The sequence below is a fragment of the Synchiropus splendidus genome, chromosome 17 (genome assembly GCF_027744825.2).
Source record: "Synchiropus splendidus isolate RoL2022-P1 chromosome 17, RoL_Sspl_1.0, whole genome shotgun sequence".
Classification (NCBI taxonomy): Eukaryota; Metazoa; Chordata; class Actinopteri; order Syngnathiformes; family Callionymidae; genus Synchiropus; species Synchiropus splendidus.
Window position 1 is genome coordinate 4,032,901 of NC_071350.1, and position 23,365 is coordinate 4,056,265.

Sequence of the window (23,365 nt, forward strand, 5' to 3'; positions counted from 1 at the left end):
AGAGAGCCAGTACATTGGTAGGAAGATGTTGAGGTTGGACCTGTCAGGCAGAAGGTGGAGAGGAAGACCAAAGAGGAGATTTGTGGATGTGGTGAAGGAGGACATGAGGTTTGAGATGGTAGGGTGAGGTGGAGAAAGATGATCTGCTGTGGCCACCTCGGAAGGGAGAAGCTGAAAGAAGAAGATATTGGTGACCGGATATGCGGGTGTATTCAGGTGTATGCCATTATAATATAGCTTAAGGTAAAATACTGTACATGAATTCCCAACACTGTAAAAGATATTCATAAAAGGCATGTTAATGGTACAGTCAAGCTGTTGACCAAACTTTCAAGAAGAATGTTGTCCACCATCGTGTTGACTGTGTTTGCAATGTCACAGCCTGCAAGTGTAAACTGAGTAATGGCCCGTCAGTTCTTCACACCGCTGCCGTCTTTTGCCTCACTCTTAATACATGCTTTTTCTACATCACAAAACGCTGTAGTCAACTCACTTTTTAGGTTATTGAAAGACATGACAACAATAATCTTTCCATATTTTCAGGAAATTTATCGAACCAATCAGGTGCCTGGATTAGAACTTAGTAGTAGTAGTTTGATAATTGAGAAGGCTGTCTTTACATCCTACAGTCAGTGGTGACAACTGGAGGCAATGTCCCTGTGAGACTTCAGTCCGGGTTCATGGGTGTTGATTTGCTAATTGCTTGCCGTGACATTGTCTGAGGTCAAATTTCACGAGTCTGAACCAGAGATTGCTCAGTAAGTAAAGCAAGTGTTCATGTAACACCTTGGGACACGACTCTGATTCTTAATAATTTCTTTTTTTATTTTTTAAAATTGTATTTTTTTAACGTCCAATACCTCAAGTGTGACAGATCAATTCTTCAGCAGAGCTCGTAGCTAATAAAAAGAAGACTTTCATTAAGTCAGAATCCTGGGCTACAGGCCCTATCCCTGCTGGGGGTCAGATCTCCAGGGATGGATGTCTGCAAAGATCTTTGTATGTAGGTCATTGGGCCGAGAGCTCAACAGCCCACAGATATTGCCTCATCACTGCTGCCATTTCAACTGGTTTCTGTCAAGACCCTGTCACACAACTCTCTCTATCCTCCTGTCCGTCCCTTATTAGTGCCATCCCAGAAGGCATTGTTTTCTTCTGCAGACTCGACTTCCTGTGATGCCAAGAGATGTCTAGATTATGACAAGTGTCTGCCTCTTAGCCAAATAAAAACGTTCCTAATGATTTCAGTCCCAGCACCTCCATAATGACTCCTGTGCTGCATGAACAACGATAGTCAACATTCGACAGTTAAATTATAATGCAATGATGTCAGCGCTGCGATCAGGTCCTTATTATATTTTGGAACAAGCTAGACAATCTGCAAGGGAAACTGGTGGCTTGGGGTGGTTATGGTTACACACACATGGTTTTATTTTGCGAGTGATTTAGTTTTAAGTCTGTGATCTGACTCTGAACCAAACAGTGGTCTACTGTGACAGAATTTGGATAATTTTACCGTGCTATAGTCCCTACTGAACCTTAGCTGAGATATGAAATGATTTATTCAGCAGGCATTTCGATACGAAGATTCATTTACTGATATATGGTTGAGTGTTTGGCTAACTCGCTCTTGCCAATGTTGCCGCCCGATATCAGTCTTGTTTAGTAGTATTACTAAACAAAACTACTAGGACTGTATGTGTTTTAGCAGCTTCAGATGGCGTTATTGCAATTTTCTTAACTTACAGTGTCAATTGAAATTTGTTTTCACATATGTAAATTGACAAGAATGACATTTGAGTCTGACTGTTAAACCATATTCCCAGTTCCAAGTGGAAGAAACGCAATCTTACAGAGTCAGCGACAGGGCTATAGAACTATGCATCATTATGGAGTATGGAATGATCAACTATTGCCTAGAAAGTTGATTCTGTTGAACTAGAATATTAAATAAATGTAAAATTTGTCTTGCACTAAGCGAGGACTGGCATCATGCTTTGAAGACATCACTGGAGTAAGATCCTGTTAATGCATCAACTGGCTGCTTATAAACAAGCTCATCCGTCCATTCAGCGTCAGAGGAGAAATGATGTGAGAACTGTTGTGTGGTGGCTGGTGCCAGTGAGCATCCCAACAGAGGAATGAGATGAGAAATAGGTGAAGCAACATGAAAAAACAAGGCACAAGTGGCAACCATTGGCACCATGGCAGTCCTCTGCCGCCATCATTTCACTGCTCTGCTGGAAACTTCTGGTGGGAAAGTTCATCTCAAACATTCTGTAACAGACTTCACTACCCATAGTTTCCAAGTATAAAGAAATAGCACCCTCTTCATGTACAGAGCTGAACCAATCATTCACCCTCTGAGAGTAATTGTGTTCACAGTGACGTGATTTAATTCAAAATAAGTCGGTTTACATGAGCATTGTCAAATAATTCAGTTCTTTGCTGATATTGCTGGCAACTTCTTCTGCTTCAGCACTTGTTCAGAGAGTCGCTTCCTCCAGTTACCTCACGTCTAGATGGCGTTGGTGTGTTAGGATCACTGAGCATTGCACTGGTCTGCATCACAATGTAATTTATGGCAGTGTATGGGAGCAGAATTGTATTTACATTCTTGGTATTCACAGAATTAAAACAATTGTGTCTTGTTCGATTGGAACTCAGTCAGGCAGATAAAAAGATAATAAACTCTTAAACCGCCTGAGTGAGGCAACCACTTAAATACAAACATTTCAAATTATATCTTTATGTGGTAGCTGATTTGAATATGTGACGCTTCATTACTGAAGAAAAAAAGGTACACGATAAACCCACTGTATTCCTGACCAAGTGGTTCTACAGTATGTGGATATGGGTACCACTCTGTACAGTATTCTATTGCTGATGATTCAAACCTCAATAACTTAGGTGTCAGTGGACAGGTGTCACGTGTGCTCTCTTAACCGCAATACTCTGGAAGCTTTTTATCAACGACACATTGAACTTAACTGGCAAACACTATCAAGAGAGGAAGCTTTACTGTGATTGACAATGATCTTAACCCTATCAGAGTAGTTCATCCGCTGTCTCTCCTCCACCACTAATTCTTTGAATCATCCTCATTTCTGTCTCCCAGTATCTGCTGTCTCCTTCATCCAAGAAGTGTTTTTTTCAACCTCTATCTCTGGCTTTTCTTCTTTTAAGAGGACAGAAGGAGATTAAATTTGATGTAATGCAATCCTTTTAGCTGGTTGTCCTCTCTTGAGATAGTTTACTGAATGTACATCAACAGGATTACGGTGTCAGTGGGTCTGAGAACTACTGAACCTATTTGCTCACGCTACACTGTTATATGATGTTGTCCATTTTTTTGAAAGGCCAATGCTGTTACACTATTAGACAGTGAAAATGCAGGTCTGAAGGGGAAGATCCACTGTCTTGTAATAGGTGTTTTTTTGTTTTTAATTTGAAGGATTGTAAGCAATACGTTGCATACGTTTGTATGCAACTGAGACAAAAGGCATGCAAGCTGTAGTATAAGTATGAATGTCCTTTCACTGTACGCACCATTCCTAAATAATGTATCCCTGTGAGTGCCTGTGTTAAATAAATTGGCTCAGCAAACACAAGACAGATTTATGATTCTGGCTGAAAAAAATGTTTGCCTCAGAACCTTATTTGAGTAATAATGTTTTTTTATGGAAAATGAAATTCAAATAAGGGAGCTCTGGGAGGACAGGCCAGGAATTTGTGTTTCCTTTATGAGCAATGTGCTTTGTATTCTAGATTCTTGTGTGTTTGACGAATCTCATGTGCCACATTGTAATGAGACAAAGATAATATATGAAGCCTAATTTGTATGTGTTAGACCTTCCATTGTTATTGGATTTGCCCGGTTGCTATTCATAATACATTATTGGCTTCACTTGGAGAGGGTGTGGAGCCCACTGGACTCCCCTTCTTTGTGTGTGTGTTTCCACGAGACTGCCTGTCTTTGTGTGTGCGGCATCCATAAGTGTGTCTCAGTCTGCCCACCTAAACATGAGCTGGACGTATTGAATTTACTGAGGAGCAGCTGCTTCTCCTGCAGCTCTCTGTCTCCCTAGACTTCTGGTAGAGCAAGCGAGGATAGGATAGCGAGCAGCAGGGGAACAGTTAAGGTAGAGGTCAGGAAGAAGATTGTGAGAAGAAAAAGTCAAGGATTTCATATCTGCCCTGCAGATGATTGCTGCGATTTTCACCCTGGCTTCGGGTATTTATTATTTTTATGAATTTTTGACCCAGAGCTGTGGGATGATTTCGTCTGAGACAGCCATTTCAAACCGACTATCTTTCCAGATTGGGAAGACATTAAGTCTTCAGGAGCCGGCAATACATGCCAGTGCTTATTTTGACTTAATACTGGCAATAACTGCAGTTGTGAGTGCTGCAGAAGGAAACCATAATTTCAGCTTTTAGCGCGTCACTTTTTTCCCCCCGTGTTGAACTACTTACATGTTTCTTATATGAGTAAAACTGTTCCAGTGTGCATTAAATGCCGATTTAACTGGTATTTCAGGGATGATAAGCAAGTAGTCATTTTTCATACAGAACCGTTTTGGTCGGCCTGAAAAACTCCACTGCAAGCATGGAAGCAGAACCTAAATGTTCCAGTATGAAATGTGTGTCAGACACTGTATGCTCACTGAACAGTTAAAGGAGTAAAATCTGTTCTTTGCGTGAAAGCCAAATGTTTTCCCCCTCTACAGAAGTGCTACGATCAAATAAAACCCATGTTCTTAGATTTCAGTTGTACAGTTCCTTCAGACGACCACTGGTATTAAGTGCTCGATACACACAAACTCCAGGCCAGTAGACACTCTAAGTGATCATTCAAAGAGGCTAGTGAATAACTCGCTGTGATGTTTATAGACTTTCACAGGAGCACCAATCTCAGCCTGCGTTTTCAGTCATTACCTCGAGTTCATTGTCTGGCTAAGGAATAAAATGTTCATACACTAGAATTCAGCTGGTTACTTCACTGTACTGCTCAGCTTAGTGAATATCTGTATGACAGTTCTGCACAAGACTGAAATAAACCCTTACAGCACAAAAAACAAAATGATATTTGGTGGTTGTCTTGTCAAATGAAAACAGAATTCCTGTTATTTGCTGTAGTGTTTTCACCTGTTGAATGGAAAACTACCATGCAAGTTGGTGCCATAAAAGAATACCAAGGGAATAAGAATCTATTATTGCTATTATTTTAAATTGGATTATTTGACAGTCTGTTGCTGGATTTCCTTGGTTTGAATACATTTATGTGTCAATTGTGTCCCCCCTACTGTATGTAATTCAATTTCATAACCAGTGCTCATTCAATAAAGTCTTGGCCAGCGATGTCTGCTACAGTTCTCTGCCTGTAATTGTATTCCTTGTGCAGCAGGACTTTGATGTCTAAATCATGTAGCAGGAGGAGTGTCACGTGCTACGTGGTAGGTCTCACTTCGCCACATTATCTGATGAGGGCACTATGTCCACAGCATCCTACTCCCTCGTCTGTGGGGATACGCTGTGTTACTTTTTGGTGAGTCCTGTTGGACACCGTGGAGAGGATTATTGGAGCTCTCCTGCAGTTGGCCTTTCAAGATCTGGCTCAGACACCAGAGGACTAACAACAAGTCAGAGGCTGTCAGATCCACGGGTTGTGAGGCCGGGGGCTGAGGCTTTGAAGTGGGCCAAGAGATTCTCATCTGGGGGATCAGATAGGGGGAAAAGACAAAAGACAATGGAGCAGAGCTACAGCCAAGCGGGGAACCCAGTTTGGGCTTTGGGATGTAATTTTGTTTTGGGGCATCTAGGATGTGAAAAGCCTGAAAGTAGAGGGTTGCCTGTCTAGTTCCCTAAACTTGTTCTTTGCATTCTACATTTTATTATATATTTGTGTGGCAAGAACTGTCCACACCAATGTCACTTCCCTCTTGTTTCCTTCTCAAATGATGCCTCATTATTTTGCTCCCTGGAGACACTCAAATCACCACCCTTGACTAATGGGAAGATCTGTTGATAAAACAATGTTATGAATTGGTTCTGGCTTGAAAAAAACTGCTTAGCCCAGGCATCCAAACCTAATCTTTTCCCAGATTTATATCACAATATAAACATATTATCATGGGGACATAGCACAAAAGAGTATTTTTGGTGATGTGTTTTTGCGTCCTCCTTTGAGAATATCAACAGTGACACAGCAGTCCGTGTCACATTTGCGCCTGGTTTCGCAAAAAGTTAAGGCTTCTGAGCCTCCAGGTAAAACTAAAGCATTATTTGTTACAGTGGGCACTTGCCTCTCAAATAGAAGCACATCACTTTTTGTGTATTTGTGTATCATCACTGCCAGCTTTTGTGGCACCATAGTCTCATCATCCATGGTGGTTGGCTGCTATTCCTTCCCAGATTGCTCTACCATTTTATCCTTGTTGTCGGCATCATACACCATTATCCCGTCCTTGTAGAATAACTAGATACTTGAGTCCAGGTAAGAAAATTGGGCTCCCTCACACGACTCTACCACGGCTCCCTATAAATCTTAAGCATCACCAAAGTCCATGTCCCCGCTGCTGACTTCTATAATAGTTGCCATGGTTGGCTCTTTTTCCATTCCCCTTTCATAAATGTATTCTTGAAAATCTAGTGAAGAATGTCCAGCTTTTTGGGGCAGTAGCACCAAGCGGGAGTTCATTCAAGGTCTTCAGGTGAAAGTGCCGCCATAAAAACAGCTTTCTTAATCTTTTAAATTTGGCAACTTTTCCAACAAAACATATTCTACTGATACAGACTTCGTCCATCACAGTCTTAGTGTGTAGCTTTTGATCATAGCCTTGCATTAAAGACAATATGTCACTCAACATTCTACACCAGAAAGGTAGCTTAGCTGTTCAAGGATTAAAGCTCTTTTATGGACGCACCTTGCTAAATCTGTCCATAGCTTTTGCTACGTCGAGGTGGCACTCTCGGTTACAAAAAAATAATTTGAGGTTTAATCGAAATAGTTCAAAGCCAGAAAAATGGGACACTGTTTCATAAAACCTCCTATCACTAGTATTTGGTCCAGTAAATAGATAAACGAACATTGTTCCTTAAAATCCCTTCCCTAAAATCAAGTCACTTTATGTAAAGTGTTCCTGGATTTTCAATCTCCTATGGAGACATTAGTGCTTGGTACAACAGGAAAAACAGATGTGTGACCGGATGGTTATTTAAATTCTGAGATAACATCACTCAATCGATCAACATAAAGATATACACACATCTGTACACACTGTACACACAGTTGTGATGGTCTCACTTTCTTCCTGTCTGGAGTAATCTCAACCATGTTTTTGCGTCCCACGAGGAATGTCTTTTATCATGTGACACGGGTGGTATTGGTGGAGTTGGGGAGGGGGGCAGTCAGACAGCTGTTTCCCATCAGTGCTCAACTGTAGGCAGCCCACTCTCTCAGCCCTGAGGTTCACTGTGGAGCGGAGCGTCTGCACTGAGCACAAATACAGGCAGGGGCCACAATACTACCAATTACGGGGTCACCCCAATTTGTTTTCCCACATCCATAGCACTCATCAGGAGTTTGGGACTTTGTTGGGCTAGTGTCATGCAGAAATCCACGGCTCGCTGTCAATGGGATTCTGCCATCTGGGAATGGTTATGCTGTTTTCCCACTTGTTTCCTGTCTTTTTGCCTCCAACCTTTGTTGAGTTGTGATCTGTTATTCAACGCATGGATTCTGTCGTTCAACACTATTTCGAACACTGTCTTAAAATGTCCACACGACAGGCTTCGCCGTTTTGCTTCCATATGCGATGGGCTTCCTCATTTGAATAATAATTCCATTGAAGTCATAGCTTGTATAGACACACACGTAGGTGTGTACGGTGCATATTTTTTCATTTATTACTGGAGGACGGGTCAGTGGTGGTCAGATGTGCTGAAGCAGTTTGCTTTACAAAATTAATTGAACAAATGTTCTGATGCGTTAAACATATAATTGTATCCAAAGGTGAAGGCTTAGCTTTTAATGGGACATAATCCATGGTTTCAATTGTTTTTTAAGAAAGTAAAAACATGCCTAGAATTGAAATGTTCATCTATTAAGAGCCTTGTTTTGAATGTCAATTGTAAAACTGTCCAGGTCAGCTGAGCTGGTCTCAAATTGTAACTTTATGTGTGTGGTACAGAATGTTTGATGCCTAATTGTGCTAAAAAATTCATATGCAATGACTAAAGTGTCGGCATTGAATTGAAGGTAATGATATTATTTTACTTGCTCTACTGTACGTAGTAACTATTAAACAATAGGAGGAAACATGGATGCTATATTATATCCCTAACAATCCAACTGAGAGTACATGCATATCCAGTTTTGAGTGAAACATTTTCGCAAAATGTTCCTTCTGTAAGCATGTTCTCTTGCTCTCTGCTTTCCAGTTTTACGTGATGACTTCAGACAGAACCCTGTTGATGTTATGGTCGCCGTGGGTGAGCCTGCAGTCCTGGAGTGCCAACCACCGAGGGGACATCCTGAACCCACCATCTCCTGGAGGAGAGATGGCTTGAGCTTGGACGACCGAGACGAACGAATCACAGTAAGACGAATATCTAATCACTTCCACTGCTTTACTCATTTCTTCGTCCTCCTCAGCTCATGAAATGAAATAAAAAGCAGGCAACAGAAAGAAAAATACATAACTCAAACAAACGACCAGGCGTCAGCGTCACGGGTGATTTCATGTGTGTTCAAGTGAATGTTGGGTTGTCTACCTTGATACTTATGTTTGTGCCAACACACCGCTGCCTGTGTTAGCACAGAGTGACAGGTAGTGTCTCTCAGGGGTGCAGTGATGGACAGAGCAGCTATCTGTGATTTAAGGAGTGGCGCAGATCAGAGCAGGCAGAAACTCCTCTGAGGGAAATACAAAGGCTGGTTCTATGCTTTGTACTCACAGCGCTCCTGTCTTTGTCCCCCTAATCATCTCCACTATATGGAAATATGCCTTTGCTTCAAGAGTTCAGTCAAAGATTGCTCACTTCTAAGTCCACCTGGAGTGATTCAAATTAATGTGGTGTGTATAATTATTACTGCTTTAGTGCTCTTCATGCACTGGGATTTATTGGTTTTAATAATAGAGATGATGTGCTGTTTTCATGGAATACTATAACGTAATTCATAGTTTTAATATGTGCTGTATAATGTGTGTGTCGCTGTGTGTCATGATCATCTCTGGCAATGCTGCATTTGTTTTTTATTTACAAGTATTGGAATTTGGATTTATCACTGAAGGGATTCATTCTCGAGCTCTAATGTTTTCTATTGTCAATACATTTCATACAACATTGAATCTCAATTTGACACTACATAACACACAAAGACGAAGGGAAGTCATTTGAAGTGTGCAGTTGTATTATTTAAAGGCTTCTCAAAAGGTCTGGTCTGAAGATTGATGGGGGAAACTGAAATGGCAGGATGGATGTGGCCAGCCTTTAGTGCGAAGTTCCAGCAAGAGCCAATTCATCCATCTTATTCAGCATGCTGTGTGATTTCATGAATGTGTGCACTGGTGTTGTTGTGTTCATGACATTACAGGAAAAAAAAGAACACTGACAAGCAAAAATTCCAGCAGCATCAGATCCACTTTTGTGGCCTATTAAGGGAAACATAATCCTGCAACTTACTGTGTCAAATCGAAAAGTTATTTTGAAATATCATTGCGAGTTTTGGCGTCCAAACCTCACTGAACACTAAGAGGAAAAGCTGAATTTGCAGCATTGGTTTCCATATTCCAATCTCTGCCATCACTCGTGGCGAAGAGATGCTTGTGTGTATTTTTAAGCACATGGGTCAAAGAAAGTTTGTTGAATCATCCTCTTAAAACCACATAATGTGCAACAGATTGGGAATTTTAACCGTTTGTTTGCAACCCATAGTTGCTGCTTCTTTTGTGTGCCACACGCTGGAAAGTTTTGTAAGGACACTTAGTATGGAAAATCAATTTATTTATTTACTTTAATTTATTTTTGATCTGTTTCACCATTTTATTTCTCCAGAATTGACTGTGTTGCTGCTTTGTCTACATACACTATGTCTGTATGTATATAATGTCTTAATGTTTGCTGCTATAGCAACCAAAATTCCACCATTGTGGAAAGAATGGAGGCAGTGTAATCTAATCGAATTGGGTTGTTTTAAATGCAATACAGTAGGCACATAATGCTATGTAATTGTGATAACATGAAACATGCCCGTGTCATAGTTTGGGAAGTTTGACTAAAATCTTGAAGTACCGTGAAGGTTCTTCATTCATTCTTTTTTGCTCTCACATTCCAAAACCCAACTGTTCTCAGATACTCCCACACCTCCTCTATGGAGTCGAGGTGTCAGGGGACACCTACCAAAGTGTTACAAGACCGCTGCTTCTGCTACACCAGAAGGCTATTAGATAAACGTATACGGCATATTCCAGAGCACATAATGTAGAGTACAAAGTTTTTAGAGCCAGAAATGGACTGCTACCGGTTCATCTACCAAGACTGTTTAAACTAACTCCTGATGAGGAGCAGCAGAGAAGAGGAGGGAACGTCTGCCAACCATATGCTAGAACCACACTGAGACAAATACACTGTGAAAATGTGGAACTCACAATGCATTTTACTATGACTTAATTTTAGTCGCTGGTTCGTTTTCCAGAGTGACTGTCTGCTCCTGTTAACTGCTGATAAAATGCAGACTATATCCTCAGTTTCACACTTTTTGTTTGGCATTATTTACAAATTATAAACCTTTCTTATTTGCCCATTTTGGAAATAGCGTTTTAGAGATCAAAAAACACATAAAAAATGAACTGGTCAGTAGTTTACAGTATTCCAACAAAGAAGCAAGTGATTTTATTGATCGTTTTTCTTTTGCATGCACCAGTGCAGTAATAATTAAATGAGATGCCATCTACCACTCTGCCACAAGGCCAGGTGCTTTTCAGCCTGAAGCTGTGACTATGACTGCTTCATTCACCCATCACAGCAGGCAGCCTTGACCTCTGACACTGAAAAATACTTGCAAAGCAGCGCTGTGGCAAGCACTCTGAATGTACAATCGATCACTTCCACTGGTGGGTGATGTGAACAGAACAGGAATAATTGTGAAGCTATGATGATCACTGCCACGTCCGAGGACTCCTGGCTTCACTCGTTGACTACCTTCTGTCTGCGGTCACAGTCAATGCACCATGAATGCAGCTATCATGCCCTGTGGGAATGTACTGCACATTGGATATGAAAATAATGAAAACAGCGCGGCGTGTGTGTGTGTGTGTGGATGTGTGTGTACAGTGGAGGTAAAGAGTTTGAGCCAAAGGAAGCTGTCTGAACATCTGAAGGTCTCTACAAAGAGGTAGAATATCTTTGTTCCCAGGGTTGTGTGCTAATGTAGAGGCAGATATGAATTATGTAATTTCATCGCAGGTGACCTTCCTTGCTGCATGAACGAGCATGTTATTCCTCAGAAATACAAACTAATACACAACTATATAGGAGTTCATGTATAGCAGTTGGGATGCTCAACACAGGAAGTGTGAGGAACATGTTTTGGCCGGAGCAGTGCATGTGTGATGTTGTCGCTCAGTATCTGGCAAACACAGTTCACATAAGCCTGGCACGCTAACACAGCTGTGCAAATGCTTTTCTTGTTTATTTCAGATTCGCAGTGGCAAGCTAATGATCACCAACACCAGGAAGAGCGACGCGGGGAAGTACATCTGTGTCGGAACCAACATGGTCGGGGAGCGGGAGAGTGAGATCGCAGAGCTCACGGTTCTGGGTAAAGTCTTCTTTAGTATTGTTTACTCTGTGGTTCTGAATCTCTTTTTAATGACAATTTAATAAGCTAATATATGCAACACAAATATGGGGTTTCTTTTTGAACGCACGGTTTAAAGCCACAGCTGCTGCACCCAGTGGTTCACCCTCACGGTGCAGCAAAGTCTCATCCCAACATCCCCCACCGTCTCCTCCCCCACCTCTTTTCCTGAACATTTCCCATCAGAATAGAGCTCTTATCAGTATCACACAGTAAGATGACCTTGGCCAGCTTTGGGCGTGTTCAGTGCAGCATCTCGTGGAGCTATTCAAGGCTGTGGGAATAAACCTGTAGCGTGAAAATCAGATTGTATTGGGAAGCTGAGTACAATAAATAACCTCTGGGGATTGGTGAGTTAATATGTTATTATCATTTAATCGCTTTACATTGTTTTACAATTGAAAATGGCTCAGTTGCACAAAATGCTGGTCTGGCAGCCAAAAGCTTGCCGGGTCATGTCGGTGGACCTGTGGTGTGAAATGAAAACTCCCCCAGCACCGTTATATCGAGCACATACAGTGGAAGCTAATTCCATGAAAGGATTACTTTATACTCCTATCAGCTAGTGTGTTATACATTTTAGTGGGAAAAAATAACATCACTTGACATAGATAGTTAAATATGGTGCAAATAAATCAGTAAATTGAAAGAAAAAAACATAAATATGTGTCCTACGGCATGTTATAGGTCATTAGAAAAACTGATAAAAAATAACTGTGTACCAGCAGGATTATATAGTTATGTAATCATTTTACAGGAGTCTCTGCATGAGTTTTTTTTCTGTTTTCTTTCTTATAAAGTTTAGATTATTATAATAGCAACAATTAATTTTTAATTTCACCAAAATTAATTTTTATCAGTATAGTTGATTGTACAAGCTAGTATTTACATTTTACTTAGTTGTTATGTTGCACAATGCTTCAGGCATTTTATCGGTTCATATTCAGATTGGTTCATGGTACTATAATAAATACCCTTTGGTCATGTACCACCGTCATGTTGCATCACTCTGCATCTTGGTTTTCTTTAAGGTCCTGTATTACGCAAAATTGACTTCATATTTCAGAAAGCTTCAAGCTTTCGTCATCCTTTGCTGCTCATTTGAATCGTCCCTCCTTAAGTGTATTTTATGTTCCAACAGACTTGTTATAGTAACAGTCGATGCGCTTTAGTTATTTGGATTTAAATGTATTTAGCGTGTATTGTATTTGGCGTGTGAGAAAAAAGTGCAGTGAAAGAACTTGTCTTCGTTCATAGGAGATTGAATATGATGAAATCCTTTCCATTGTTGCTCGCAGGCCTTGGACAGTTGCACCAGGGTAGGCGTGGTTGGGGGAGGGGAGTACCAATTTGAGGAGAAATAGAGCCATTTGAAAGGTGTACAGCAGACCCCTCTGCGTTCTTCTGCTGAATTCATGAAACTATCGCAACAGTTTAATAGTTGCCGTTGTATTCTGAGCCAGAAGGTCCTGAAGGATCAAACTGGGACTTTCTTAGTTCAGTCTCTACACTCCTCTGAGCAACTGGGTGGTGCTGCTTGAGGAGATTTCAGAGAGAAGATTCAGTACCATTATGTATTTCATTTGGCGTGCAAAGGTTTCTTCCCAAGTCACCATGTCAGCTGCAAATGGCTCCACATCATTTGGCATTAGCATTCAGTAGTTTAGTGATGATGTTTTCTGATGTAAGGTAACATTGACGTTGAAGTTCATTTTCACCAGAGCGGCCAAACTTCATGAAGCGGCCCAGCAGCGTGGTGGTCCTGGCAGATGAGAGTGTGGAGTTCCACTGCGCGGTTCAAGGTGACCCGGTTCCCACTGTCCGATGGAGGAAAGACGACTCTGAGCTGCCCAAGGGAAGGTAATGCACAGGTCTACTCTATACAAACTGTTTAACTCTCCAACATCTTCTCATGCGTCTGCTGTGGCCCGGCCTATCTTCAGATCGGAAATCTTGGAGGACCACACCTTGGTCATTCGTCAGGTGACTTCTGCAGACGAGGGCTCCTACACGTGTGTGGTTGAGAACATGGTGGGGAAGTCAGAGGCATCAGCCACACTCACCGTACACGGTCAGTCTTTGTTTTTGCTTTCATGGTTTTGTTTCACGCAAGCAGCTGCTCTGTGCTTACACTGACAAGATGTCTGCTCATGTGCTGTTAGACGTCATCAGCTCTTATTCACAGAGATCCGATTTGGACATTAAAAGTCCAGACAGGCAGTTTTGTTAGTGAAGTTTTCCTCCCGCTGGCATTCTTATAAAGTCTAGCGTTGTCTCTGTTCCACATGCCGGAGCAGTTTGTGTACACTGCTTTCCATCATTTAGTGCTGTATGAACTGAGGAGAGCATGCAAAGTAAATGTTTACGTGACCACGCTAAGTGGATTCATGTGGTCAAAGCCGTGCTGCCACGATGACACCCTTTAGTCAGTCACAGGAAGTGCGCAGCACGTCACCTCTGGCTCACACAGAATCCTGCACATGCAGCAGTGACACGGTGGGGGACAAGAATTGTGGGGACAGTGGGGACTAATTAAAGGTTGCATGCTGGGAAATGATGTGGTTCCAATTGTTTCATCTCTTTGTGTCTGTAAACACAGGAGCCAAAAGCTGATGGCCACAATTAGTGCATTTGATGTTTTCAGTTTTTCAAAAAAACAGTTATATAAAATGTGGATCAGTCTGATTTCAAAACAGAACAGTTGGTGTTTAAGCACTGAAATGATTTTATTTTACTGTTAAAGAGCTGGGAGGAAGGTGTCAGTCAGTTTTATTACATTCTATTTGTATGTTTTGCTTCTATGTGTATTTGAATTGTTTTATACCAATTGTTTATTGAGTATAACTACAGATTATAATGAAGAATTGAGTGATTTTTCCCCCCACAAATATGACAATTAAATAGTAGTTTGTGCTCCAAATATTGTTTCACACTTTCTCTCACTTCTCTCACAGTGAATATACGAGTTCAGAATAAAAAGTAAAATGACAATGGAATTACCCAAAACATATTTTTCTGCCAATTTGTTTTCAATTACACAGTCAGTGGAGCTTTTGCCCCAACACTGCAAACCATCCAAAAACATCAGTGAACTGAAAAAAAAACCCTCAGCCAGTCAAAAATTCTTTGGTTTTCTTTGCATATTTATTTTGCTGTAAATTCAGTCTGTAAAATCCATTTTCCTGACGAAACTTGAGCAACAGTCCCTACATGTCTTCCAAATCTGCACAAAGGTGACCAGACGGAGTCTTTCGCTCTGTGACATGTTTTTGGCTCCCGTGTTTAAAATCTACTTTCATAAGCAATCTGTACTCATAAGTGAAAACAATCGTCAGAATGACAAACTACTTTTTGAATATGATGTCCGTGGAAGGTTATGCTGCGACCAGAGAAGAAAAAGAGCCCAATTATCACCTCTTCTGTTCTAAACAGCTCATAAGAGACTGTTGCATCCAAGATAAACACAGTTTATGACTACAACAGTGAAAACCACCAAGGCTTTGATTTTTCATTTGAGAAAGTCATGGTATTTGCTGTTTTTAAAACACCAGTGGAAGCTATGAATCAAGGCTTGTGTTAGCTGCGTAGTTCCTTTATGACATTTTAACACTCACATTAAAAACAGTTCAGATCTGCTCTGTGTTGTGGGAATCCTGTGTAGTTTAACTCAACTCAATGAAGTTGCGGGATGTGTGTTCATAAAATGTGAATAGCCCTGTTGCAGTTTCTACTTTTCTTTCTTTGGAGTGGCAGCTTCACTATAAGAATGCCCTGGACAGATTACGTTAAAGCAATATCTGATGACCATAGTCTACATTCTGTAGTCATGGTTGTCCTCATTTTCAAACCTCACTATGTGGCGCTTTTTATTTAAAATAATGTCATGCTTCATTGAAATTGTCATTCAAAATTCAAAGACTATGTGGTAGAGTGGAACTGTTTCATGAAAGCCCATCGCTGTTCACTACTGTATACAGAGCACTTTGCCGTTTTGTGTTGTGTCTATCTTCAACATCTTTATTTAGGTGAAACTAACTCAGACTATACATGACTTGATATTTGGGGTTGATATTGAGCTTTTTTTTCCCCTCTACAGGTTGTGGTCAGAGTCCAAATAAACACATTTAATTTTGTTATCCATTCATTAATTGATGGCGATTGAATATGCTACTTTTTGTCAAAATAAGTTTTGTAATTATAGTGAGATAGAATGAACAGGTTATGTGTGTATTATTCATATGTGTTGGACTGTCCATAACTTCCGAGTGTTCTCATTGAATTCCTGTGAAACCATGATTTTTTGTTTACCATCTCATCTGCATTTTCCTGTCTTAAATACTCATTTCTTTCCATTGTTGTCTGTCTCCCCTTATAGTCAACCCTGGTAAGTTTTCACGCATCCTCCATCCTCCATCCGAAGAATTGACAGGCTCCTGTCATTGTATGTAATTTTGTTATTTATCGGTGAATGGTAATAAAGGGGTATCGAGTTAAGTGTTAAAACCAACTTAAAAAAAGTAAAGTGTCTTCATTCAAGCGTATCCTCTGTAGTGCCCCCAGCTTTTGCTGTGCGCCCAAGGAACCAGGTGGTGGCAGCGGGCAGGACAGTCACCTTCCAATGTGAAGCCACTGGCAACCCACAGCCCGCAATCTTCTGGCAACGAGAGGGAAGCGAGGTGAGACCAACCCCTGCATCTCAGTGTAAATAAGGCCCCGTAAATGTGTTTAGAACTCTGATGTGCATCTCCCCCTGTAGAGCCTGCTTTTCTCCTACCAGCCGCCGCAGCCTTTTAGCCGACTGTCTGTGTCCCAGATGGGCAGTTTGACTATTACGGATGCTCGGCTCTCTGATGGCGGCATGTACAGCTGCCAGGCTCTCAACATAGCTGGAAGTGTTATTACCAAAGCACTGCTGGAGGTTACGGACGGTGAGTAATGGCAGGAAGTGACAGACGACACTCCTATCTCCTCAGATTTTAGGCAAAAAAAGTTCTCAATTTGAGTTTCAGGCTTTGGTTTTCCTTTGTTTCTCACACTCATCCTCGAACAGGAACACATGAAAGCGCACGTGTGTGTGAATCAGCCGTCTGTGTTCTTTGTAGGTGTGGCGATGTGAAATTTTGGCTTAAATCCCTCTGTTTCCATGGTGATGGGGCCCAAGGAGAGTTTGAGGTGGTTTACTAGTATACAGGCAATTACAGCACCACTACATCCAGTTTGTAGTGTTGAGGGGAGCATACAGCATCTCTGTCTGGCCCTCTATCCATCCATTCATCGAGGACTGAGAGGGTTCCAAACGTGCAAACTGGAGAGTATCACTTGGCGTCTAAATCAGCTGTCCTGCAAGGATTCTGAGTATTTTCCATCACTTTGCTTGGAGCGTAAACTTGTTCTTCAAATCTCTCTAGATTCCTCCATGCACCGGTTACTCTGTTTCATGAGTTGTTCTGTAGTCGCTCCATGCATGGCTGCATTACCTTACTTCTTTAATCCATTTCTAGCAAAAAAAAAAAGCAATTTACTGCTCCTAGGAGTCTTTGATCTCCTTGTACAGCCTGTATTGAAGCCTCAACAACTGCCAGCTCCTACAGTAGGTAGAGGCAGTAAACTTGGCCAAACGCAATAAATATATAAAATATCAACACCCTGCTTTTCATGTGTGAAAGTGGATGGGTGGGTGGAAATATCCCAGTCTGACTTCAGATCATCTCATAGCCCAGAAACAGACTTTCAAAAAGTAATCAATGCCCCTTTTTCAGCAGCACACGGACGCTCCACCATAATTCTTATAGACCTTAGTGCAGTTTGACACTCGTGACATGCAACTCTGCTGGACAACTGTCACTTCTGGTTGGGAGCCTGTGATACTGCGTCTTTTAGAAAGGATGTCTTCAGTCACTGGAGGTAGCCTTTCATCATCCATTGCTGAATTTATGTGTGGCGTTCCTCAAGGTTCTATTTTAGGCCCCGTTATATTTTCCACCTACATGCAATTTCTTGGTCAAGTGATCCCTTCCAATATTCCTCAAATACCCTTCCACTGTTATAGACGAGAAGCTGGTTGTCTACCAATACCAGATTTTTTAGACTAAAGTAAAAGATACATTCTTCAGTTGATACATTCTCCTAGCTTCCTGGCTAGCGGTCTCCGTCCAATGTTCAAAAGTGTAACTCGTTTTCCTTCCTTTTGAGTTTCCATTGGTTAAAAATTAGTTCTAAATTCAAACCCTACTCTCAGCTGCTGACTTAGAACAACTTACAGTACAATAATAATGTGTTCATATTTTCCCGCCGCTGCCCCTCTGTAACTCCAGCAGCAATAAGAAATCCGGTTCTCAACCCAGCAGTGAGGCTTCTAACAGGTTCTAAGAGACAACAGCACAGCACCTCAGTTTTAGTTTCACTGCAGTAGCTCCTTGTCCAGTTAAGAGTTGTCCTGTGGCCCTGAATACATGACCATCTCAGAACCAACCAAGACCCTCAGAAACTTAGGCCAGTCCATGCTGGCTGCGCCAAATCGGGGGGCAACAAAGCATCTGTCAGGGCTCCTTGACTCAACATCTACCTGTGCTTTTATAATGCCTATAAAAATAATTTTTTTACAAGCTAACATCCAGTATTCCTCCTCCACTCATGTTTGTGCAGATGCATGTACAGCAAATGTGCACTTATTTTACCGTAAACAATGGTATTCTTTGGATCTATAGATCCATTATGTATTTGTTCTGACTTGAATTAAATTATTCAAATTAGAATAAATTATAGTTTATATATATTGTGTTTGATATTTGATATGATGGCATGTTTTTCATTTTCTTGTATTTTTTTTTCAAATCTGTCAAACATTTAACAGACTGCTCTCCATTAAGGGCAGAGTCTCTTTGAAATCAAATGAATTCATTAACAAGTTCCCGTTTTAATTGGATTCGGCAGGTTTTCAGCAGCGCTGTCAGTCACTCATTCTGACGAACATCACCCTGTTTTAAGCAAATTAAATTGTGCTGGCAGCTTTATTGGCAATTACTCACCAGCAGGTGTAATCTTTTGGCTACACTGAAGGAGCAGGCGATGACTAGAGCAGTACATGCCTGTCTCTCTTTGTTTTGAATTATTCAACATGTTTCCCTCAGCGAAATTCAGCTCTCAGTCTTCCACTGATGATGGTGGGTTATAAGCACAAGTCCAGGTCAGTGTACGTGTCATCACTGGTCGACAGCTGTATGTCACTTGTGCTCTCGTACTGACCTCCACTCCCTCTTCCAACTTTTATCCTCGCTTTGAAGTACATTTAAATGGAAGTAATCCACCTTCTCTCCTCCAACTTTGCTTATCCCATCATCCTTGTTTTATTTATTTTTTAGTTATTTTGTTCGCTGGCGTTTTCCTCCTTACAGATACATCAGAGTGTGCTCTGTTATCATAGTGGTCTTGTTATTAGTTTGCTTTTTTGCGGCTACGGTTGGAGCCGGGTTCTCACTGCCGAATAAATGATTAGTTACTCTCCGCTGGAGGGGAAAAGTTGATTTGGTTCCTGTCTGCTGCCTCCTCAGCCACCTAAACCTATTATTCTCTCTCTTTAACCATTTTCCTCTCAATATCTTTCACAACTGTTTCATTTCAGTCCCTTTTTAATTTCCCTTCTTCACTCCTCAAACATCTAGGCCGGTGTGAATCTGGGGCTGACACCAACAAACTTGAATATGTTTCTCCATGTGGAAAATGATGCTTGTGCAATTATTATTCACATATTATTGAGCGATATTTTCCCAATGTGTTTCCACTCGGCAGACGGGTCAGAACACCCTCCCCCTGTCATTAGACAGGGCCCCATCAATCAGACAGTTCCTGTGGACAGTGCTGTGGTGCTGAGCTGCCAAACTGCTGGCAGCCCACCACCTACCGTCCACTGGAAGAAAGATGGCGAGGAAATGCTGCCTCTTGACGCCAGTTATTCCATCACAGATGCCGGATCACTTGAGATCCACCAGGCCAAGGTAGGTGGTGAAATGAATATAAATACCATGATTTCGCATTGCAGCATATTGATGTCTTCTTCTCCAATTAGCTGGGAGACTCTGGCTTGTACACGTGTGTAGCATCCAGTCCCAGCGGAGAGGCATCCTGGACTGCATATGTCAAAGTAGAAGGTAGGTTGCAAAGGTTGCCTAATGAAAATAAATACTATATATATATATATATATATATATATATATATATATATATATATATATACAGTGGTGCCTTGGTTTTCGAACGTCTCGGATTTCAAACGAAAATCCAGAACTCAAACGCCCCCGAAAACACACGGAAAAACATAACGTGCGCGGACCAACTGACCCACGACGCGCTTTGTTATTGTGTATAACACAGCCTCTGTATCCAGACGTGTCCCGTTAGCTACATTTACTGACTGTTTTTTCTTCATATTGAGGTGTATAACCTTTCCTGTCTCCGCACTGGACCGTGGTAGAGTGTCACAGGGGAGGTGCTCGCTCTCCACAACTCCGAGGCTGGAGCGCGCACTCCAGGGTTTCTGGGCTGGAGCTGGGACAGGGATGAGGCGAGTCTGGGACAGAGCGTGACTTGGTTTATGACTTTGTCACAGCCAAACTGCACAGAAGCGCACATTCAGAGCTGGACACGCACCGGGCACCTCTTCACTTCTGGAGAGACGTCACTCACTCAGCAACCCCTCCCACATGCAGCGGCCACACACATAGAGGAACAGTGCACCTGCAGCAGACACTCTACATAAAAGCCTCTTTTAAAGCTTGGAATTATTTCTTTTTCAATTCATTGTAATGGAAAAAATCGATTCAGATTTTGAACAAATCGCTTCTCGAATGGCCGTCTGAAACGGATTGTGGTCGAGAATATATATATATATATATATATATATATTTTTTTTTTTTTTTTTTTCCACAAGTTGAGTCTATCTGCATCTATCTGTTGCAGAGTTTGGTGTTTTGATCCAGAGCAACCATCCCTCTGATCCCCACCTGATTCCAAGCGCTCCGTCCAAGCCTGAGGTCTCCAACATTGGCCAAACGTCTGTCACTCTGTCGTGGAAGTACAGTCCCGGTGCGAGCTCTGCAGCCTCATCGTACTTGGTAGAGGCTTTCAGGTCAGCTCAGAATTAGATTACTGTTATGATGAATTATTCCTGCTGATGTTTGTTTTGAAACTTCCTGCAGCAACTCTCTGGGAAGCAGATGGATGACGGTGGCTGAGCATGTCAAGACGCAGACTTTTGTCCTGAAGAATCTGAAGCCTTCTACAGTCTACCTGTTCATGGTCAGAGCAGTGAACGCGCATGGCCTCAGTGACCCCAGTACCATCTCGGATGCGATCAGGACACTGGGTGGGTGACATTTGAACGTGCATGTCTGGCTACATCCACCGTTCATATAGGCAGAAAACACATTTAAACGACAAGGCGTGGGGAGAAAGTTGAATGAGTCAGTCTTTCTGCAGAAGATCTCTGTGTTTACAAAGCATTATGAGTAAAGGAGAACCACAGTTGAAAACATTAATGCGAGTGACACATTTAAAAGTGTATATGAATCCAAATATGAAATAGACCTACAATTTAGTGAAATTGCTTTCATTGTTATTAATAAAAGTTACAATGAAAATGTATATACACAGTATTTGTTTCAATGTAAAACCCCCACACTGAGTTCCAAAATACCCGTCTGCTTTATGAAGTGCAGGACAGAATCTCGTCTTTCTCTCCTGGTTTTACGATCGTGTCAAAGATTATGACGAAATACGCTTGGCTCTTCTGCCTAGATAAATGATTACTTCCTCAGCAGTTATTTCCCAGTGCCGTCTTCCATCTGGAAAGAAACACCTAAGGGATGATCAGTGGAAACAGGATGCACCTGAACTCAACCTTGAGCCACATGGCCAGTTCTGTAAATACTTATGTGCATGTGCTTTCTTGGCTTTTCATTTTGTATTAATTTCTAGAAAATAAAAAATAAAAATTATATCTGGGTATTGAATAAGGTTGTGACATATCACAAATGTAGAACAATATTAGTTGCTCTTGTTGATGTATGTATGTATGTATGTATGTTGATCATATGACCACACCTTTTGATTGAGACTTTACTTCATCAGAATTTGTCCCGTGGTCCGCCGACTAACTTCTTCACACTAATAGTGATATAATTCATCTACCTGCAGATGGGGCCTCCACCCTCCCTGGCATGGACCATCGTCACATCCAGAGGGAACTGGGAGACGTGGTGATTCACATGCACACGCCCAAAGTTCTGTCTTCCTCAGCTGTGCGGCTGCAGTGGATGGTGAGCTACATCCTGCTGCTCTGTGCACTTACATGACAAGTGGTGGCCCACATCTAAGCTCTGAAAATAAGGACACTGTATCATGAAACCTCAGGAACCTTTTATTAGAAATTTCTTTGATGCGTACTGCAGTTTCTAGCCCCACCTCTTGAGTTCCTTTCTTAAACGTCCACTCAGCCCATGTTTACAATTATTCATGTGTCCACGCCGAAGGTCCAGCAGAATTCCCCATACATTCAAGGATACAAAGTGCTGTACCGGATGTCAGCTGACCACGGGCAGCCGGAGGGGCAATGGAGTGTCCTGGATGTAAAGAACCCACAGGAGGATGGGGCAGTGATCAGTCAGCTGAAGAGAGGCTCCATTTACGAGTTCAAAGTGCGCCCTTACTTTGATGAATTCCAGGGAGCTGACAGCGAGGTGAAGGTGGTCCGGACTTTAGAAGAAGGTGAGAACTTTTCCCCCCACTGCAGCATTACGTAGATTCCACCTGAGAGGAATAGTAAAGGCTTTACTGTGCCGATACTGTTAACAAGAGCAGCACGTACCGGTCCGCAGCATTTGAAGGTTAGCTGGGTGCACTGCTGTATCTCTAGGCAGCATTTGGGCAGGGCTCATTTTTTTATCTGATGGCTCAGATCTCTTGTGTTTAATTATCCTTGAGTAGGCCTTAGAACAACGAAGCATACACAGATTTTCCTTGAATTACATTAAACAGAATTGATGTAGGTGTGCTGTATGCATTTCAAAAACTAGAAATCAGATTATGTTTTAAAGAAATATATGATTTACATCTATAGTCTGCCTTGTGTGTCCCGTGCCTTATTGTAATTCATAAACTTTGGGGGAATATTTTACTGTTTTCCTCATATAAATATCTGGACTTTGTTTTCGTGTGTGCAAAATGGAACTACATTGTTATTAACATAACAAAGTTGGATCCCAAGGTCTTAAACATTTGTATTATTATTATTATTTGATTTTTTTTTAAAGCATTTATTTGTTATTTGTGGCAGAAATCGTTCAGTATATATAAATCACTTTGATTTTATTAAAATAAATAAAAATAAATAAATGTTCACTTTTTTAAAATAAAGATCCTTGTTGAATTGTGTATTTAAATGGAAACTCAGTTTTGGAATAATTCCTCTCGGCTAGAATGAATGACTTAAAATCGTAGATTGTTGGT

General features: G+C 41.4%; 1 protein-coding gene across 1 annotated transcript in view; it reads left to right on the plus strand.

The window, feature by feature from the left end:
- LOC128748234 (roundabout homolog 1-like) overlaps positions 1–23,365 on the plus strand; it is a 106,810-nt gene that overhangs the window by 75,281 nt on the left and 8,164 nt on the right. Inside the window, exons 12-23 of the mRNA XM_053846795.1 lie at positions 8,443–8,600; positions 11,704–11,824; positions 13,585–13,723; positions 13,807–13,934; positions 16,415–16,539; positions 16,620–16,791; positions 19,652–19,857; positions 19,929–20,010; positions 20,819–20,987; positions 21,058–21,224; positions 22,055–22,176; positions 22,390–22,624. Coding sequence (XP_053702770.1) covers positions 8,443–8,600; positions 11,704–11,824; positions 13,585–13,723; positions 13,807–13,934; positions 16,415–16,539; positions 16,620–16,791; positions 19,652–19,857; positions 19,929–20,010; positions 20,819–20,987; positions 21,058–21,224; positions 22,055–22,176; positions 22,390–22,624 — 1,824 coding nt within the window. The remainder of the gene's footprint in view (positions 1–8,442; positions 8,601–11,703; positions 11,825–13,584; positions 13,724–13,806; positions 13,935–16,414; positions 16,540–16,619; positions 16,792–19,651; positions 19,858–19,928; positions 20,011–20,818; positions 20,988–21,057; positions 21,225–22,054; positions 22,177–22,389; positions 22,625–23,365) is intronic.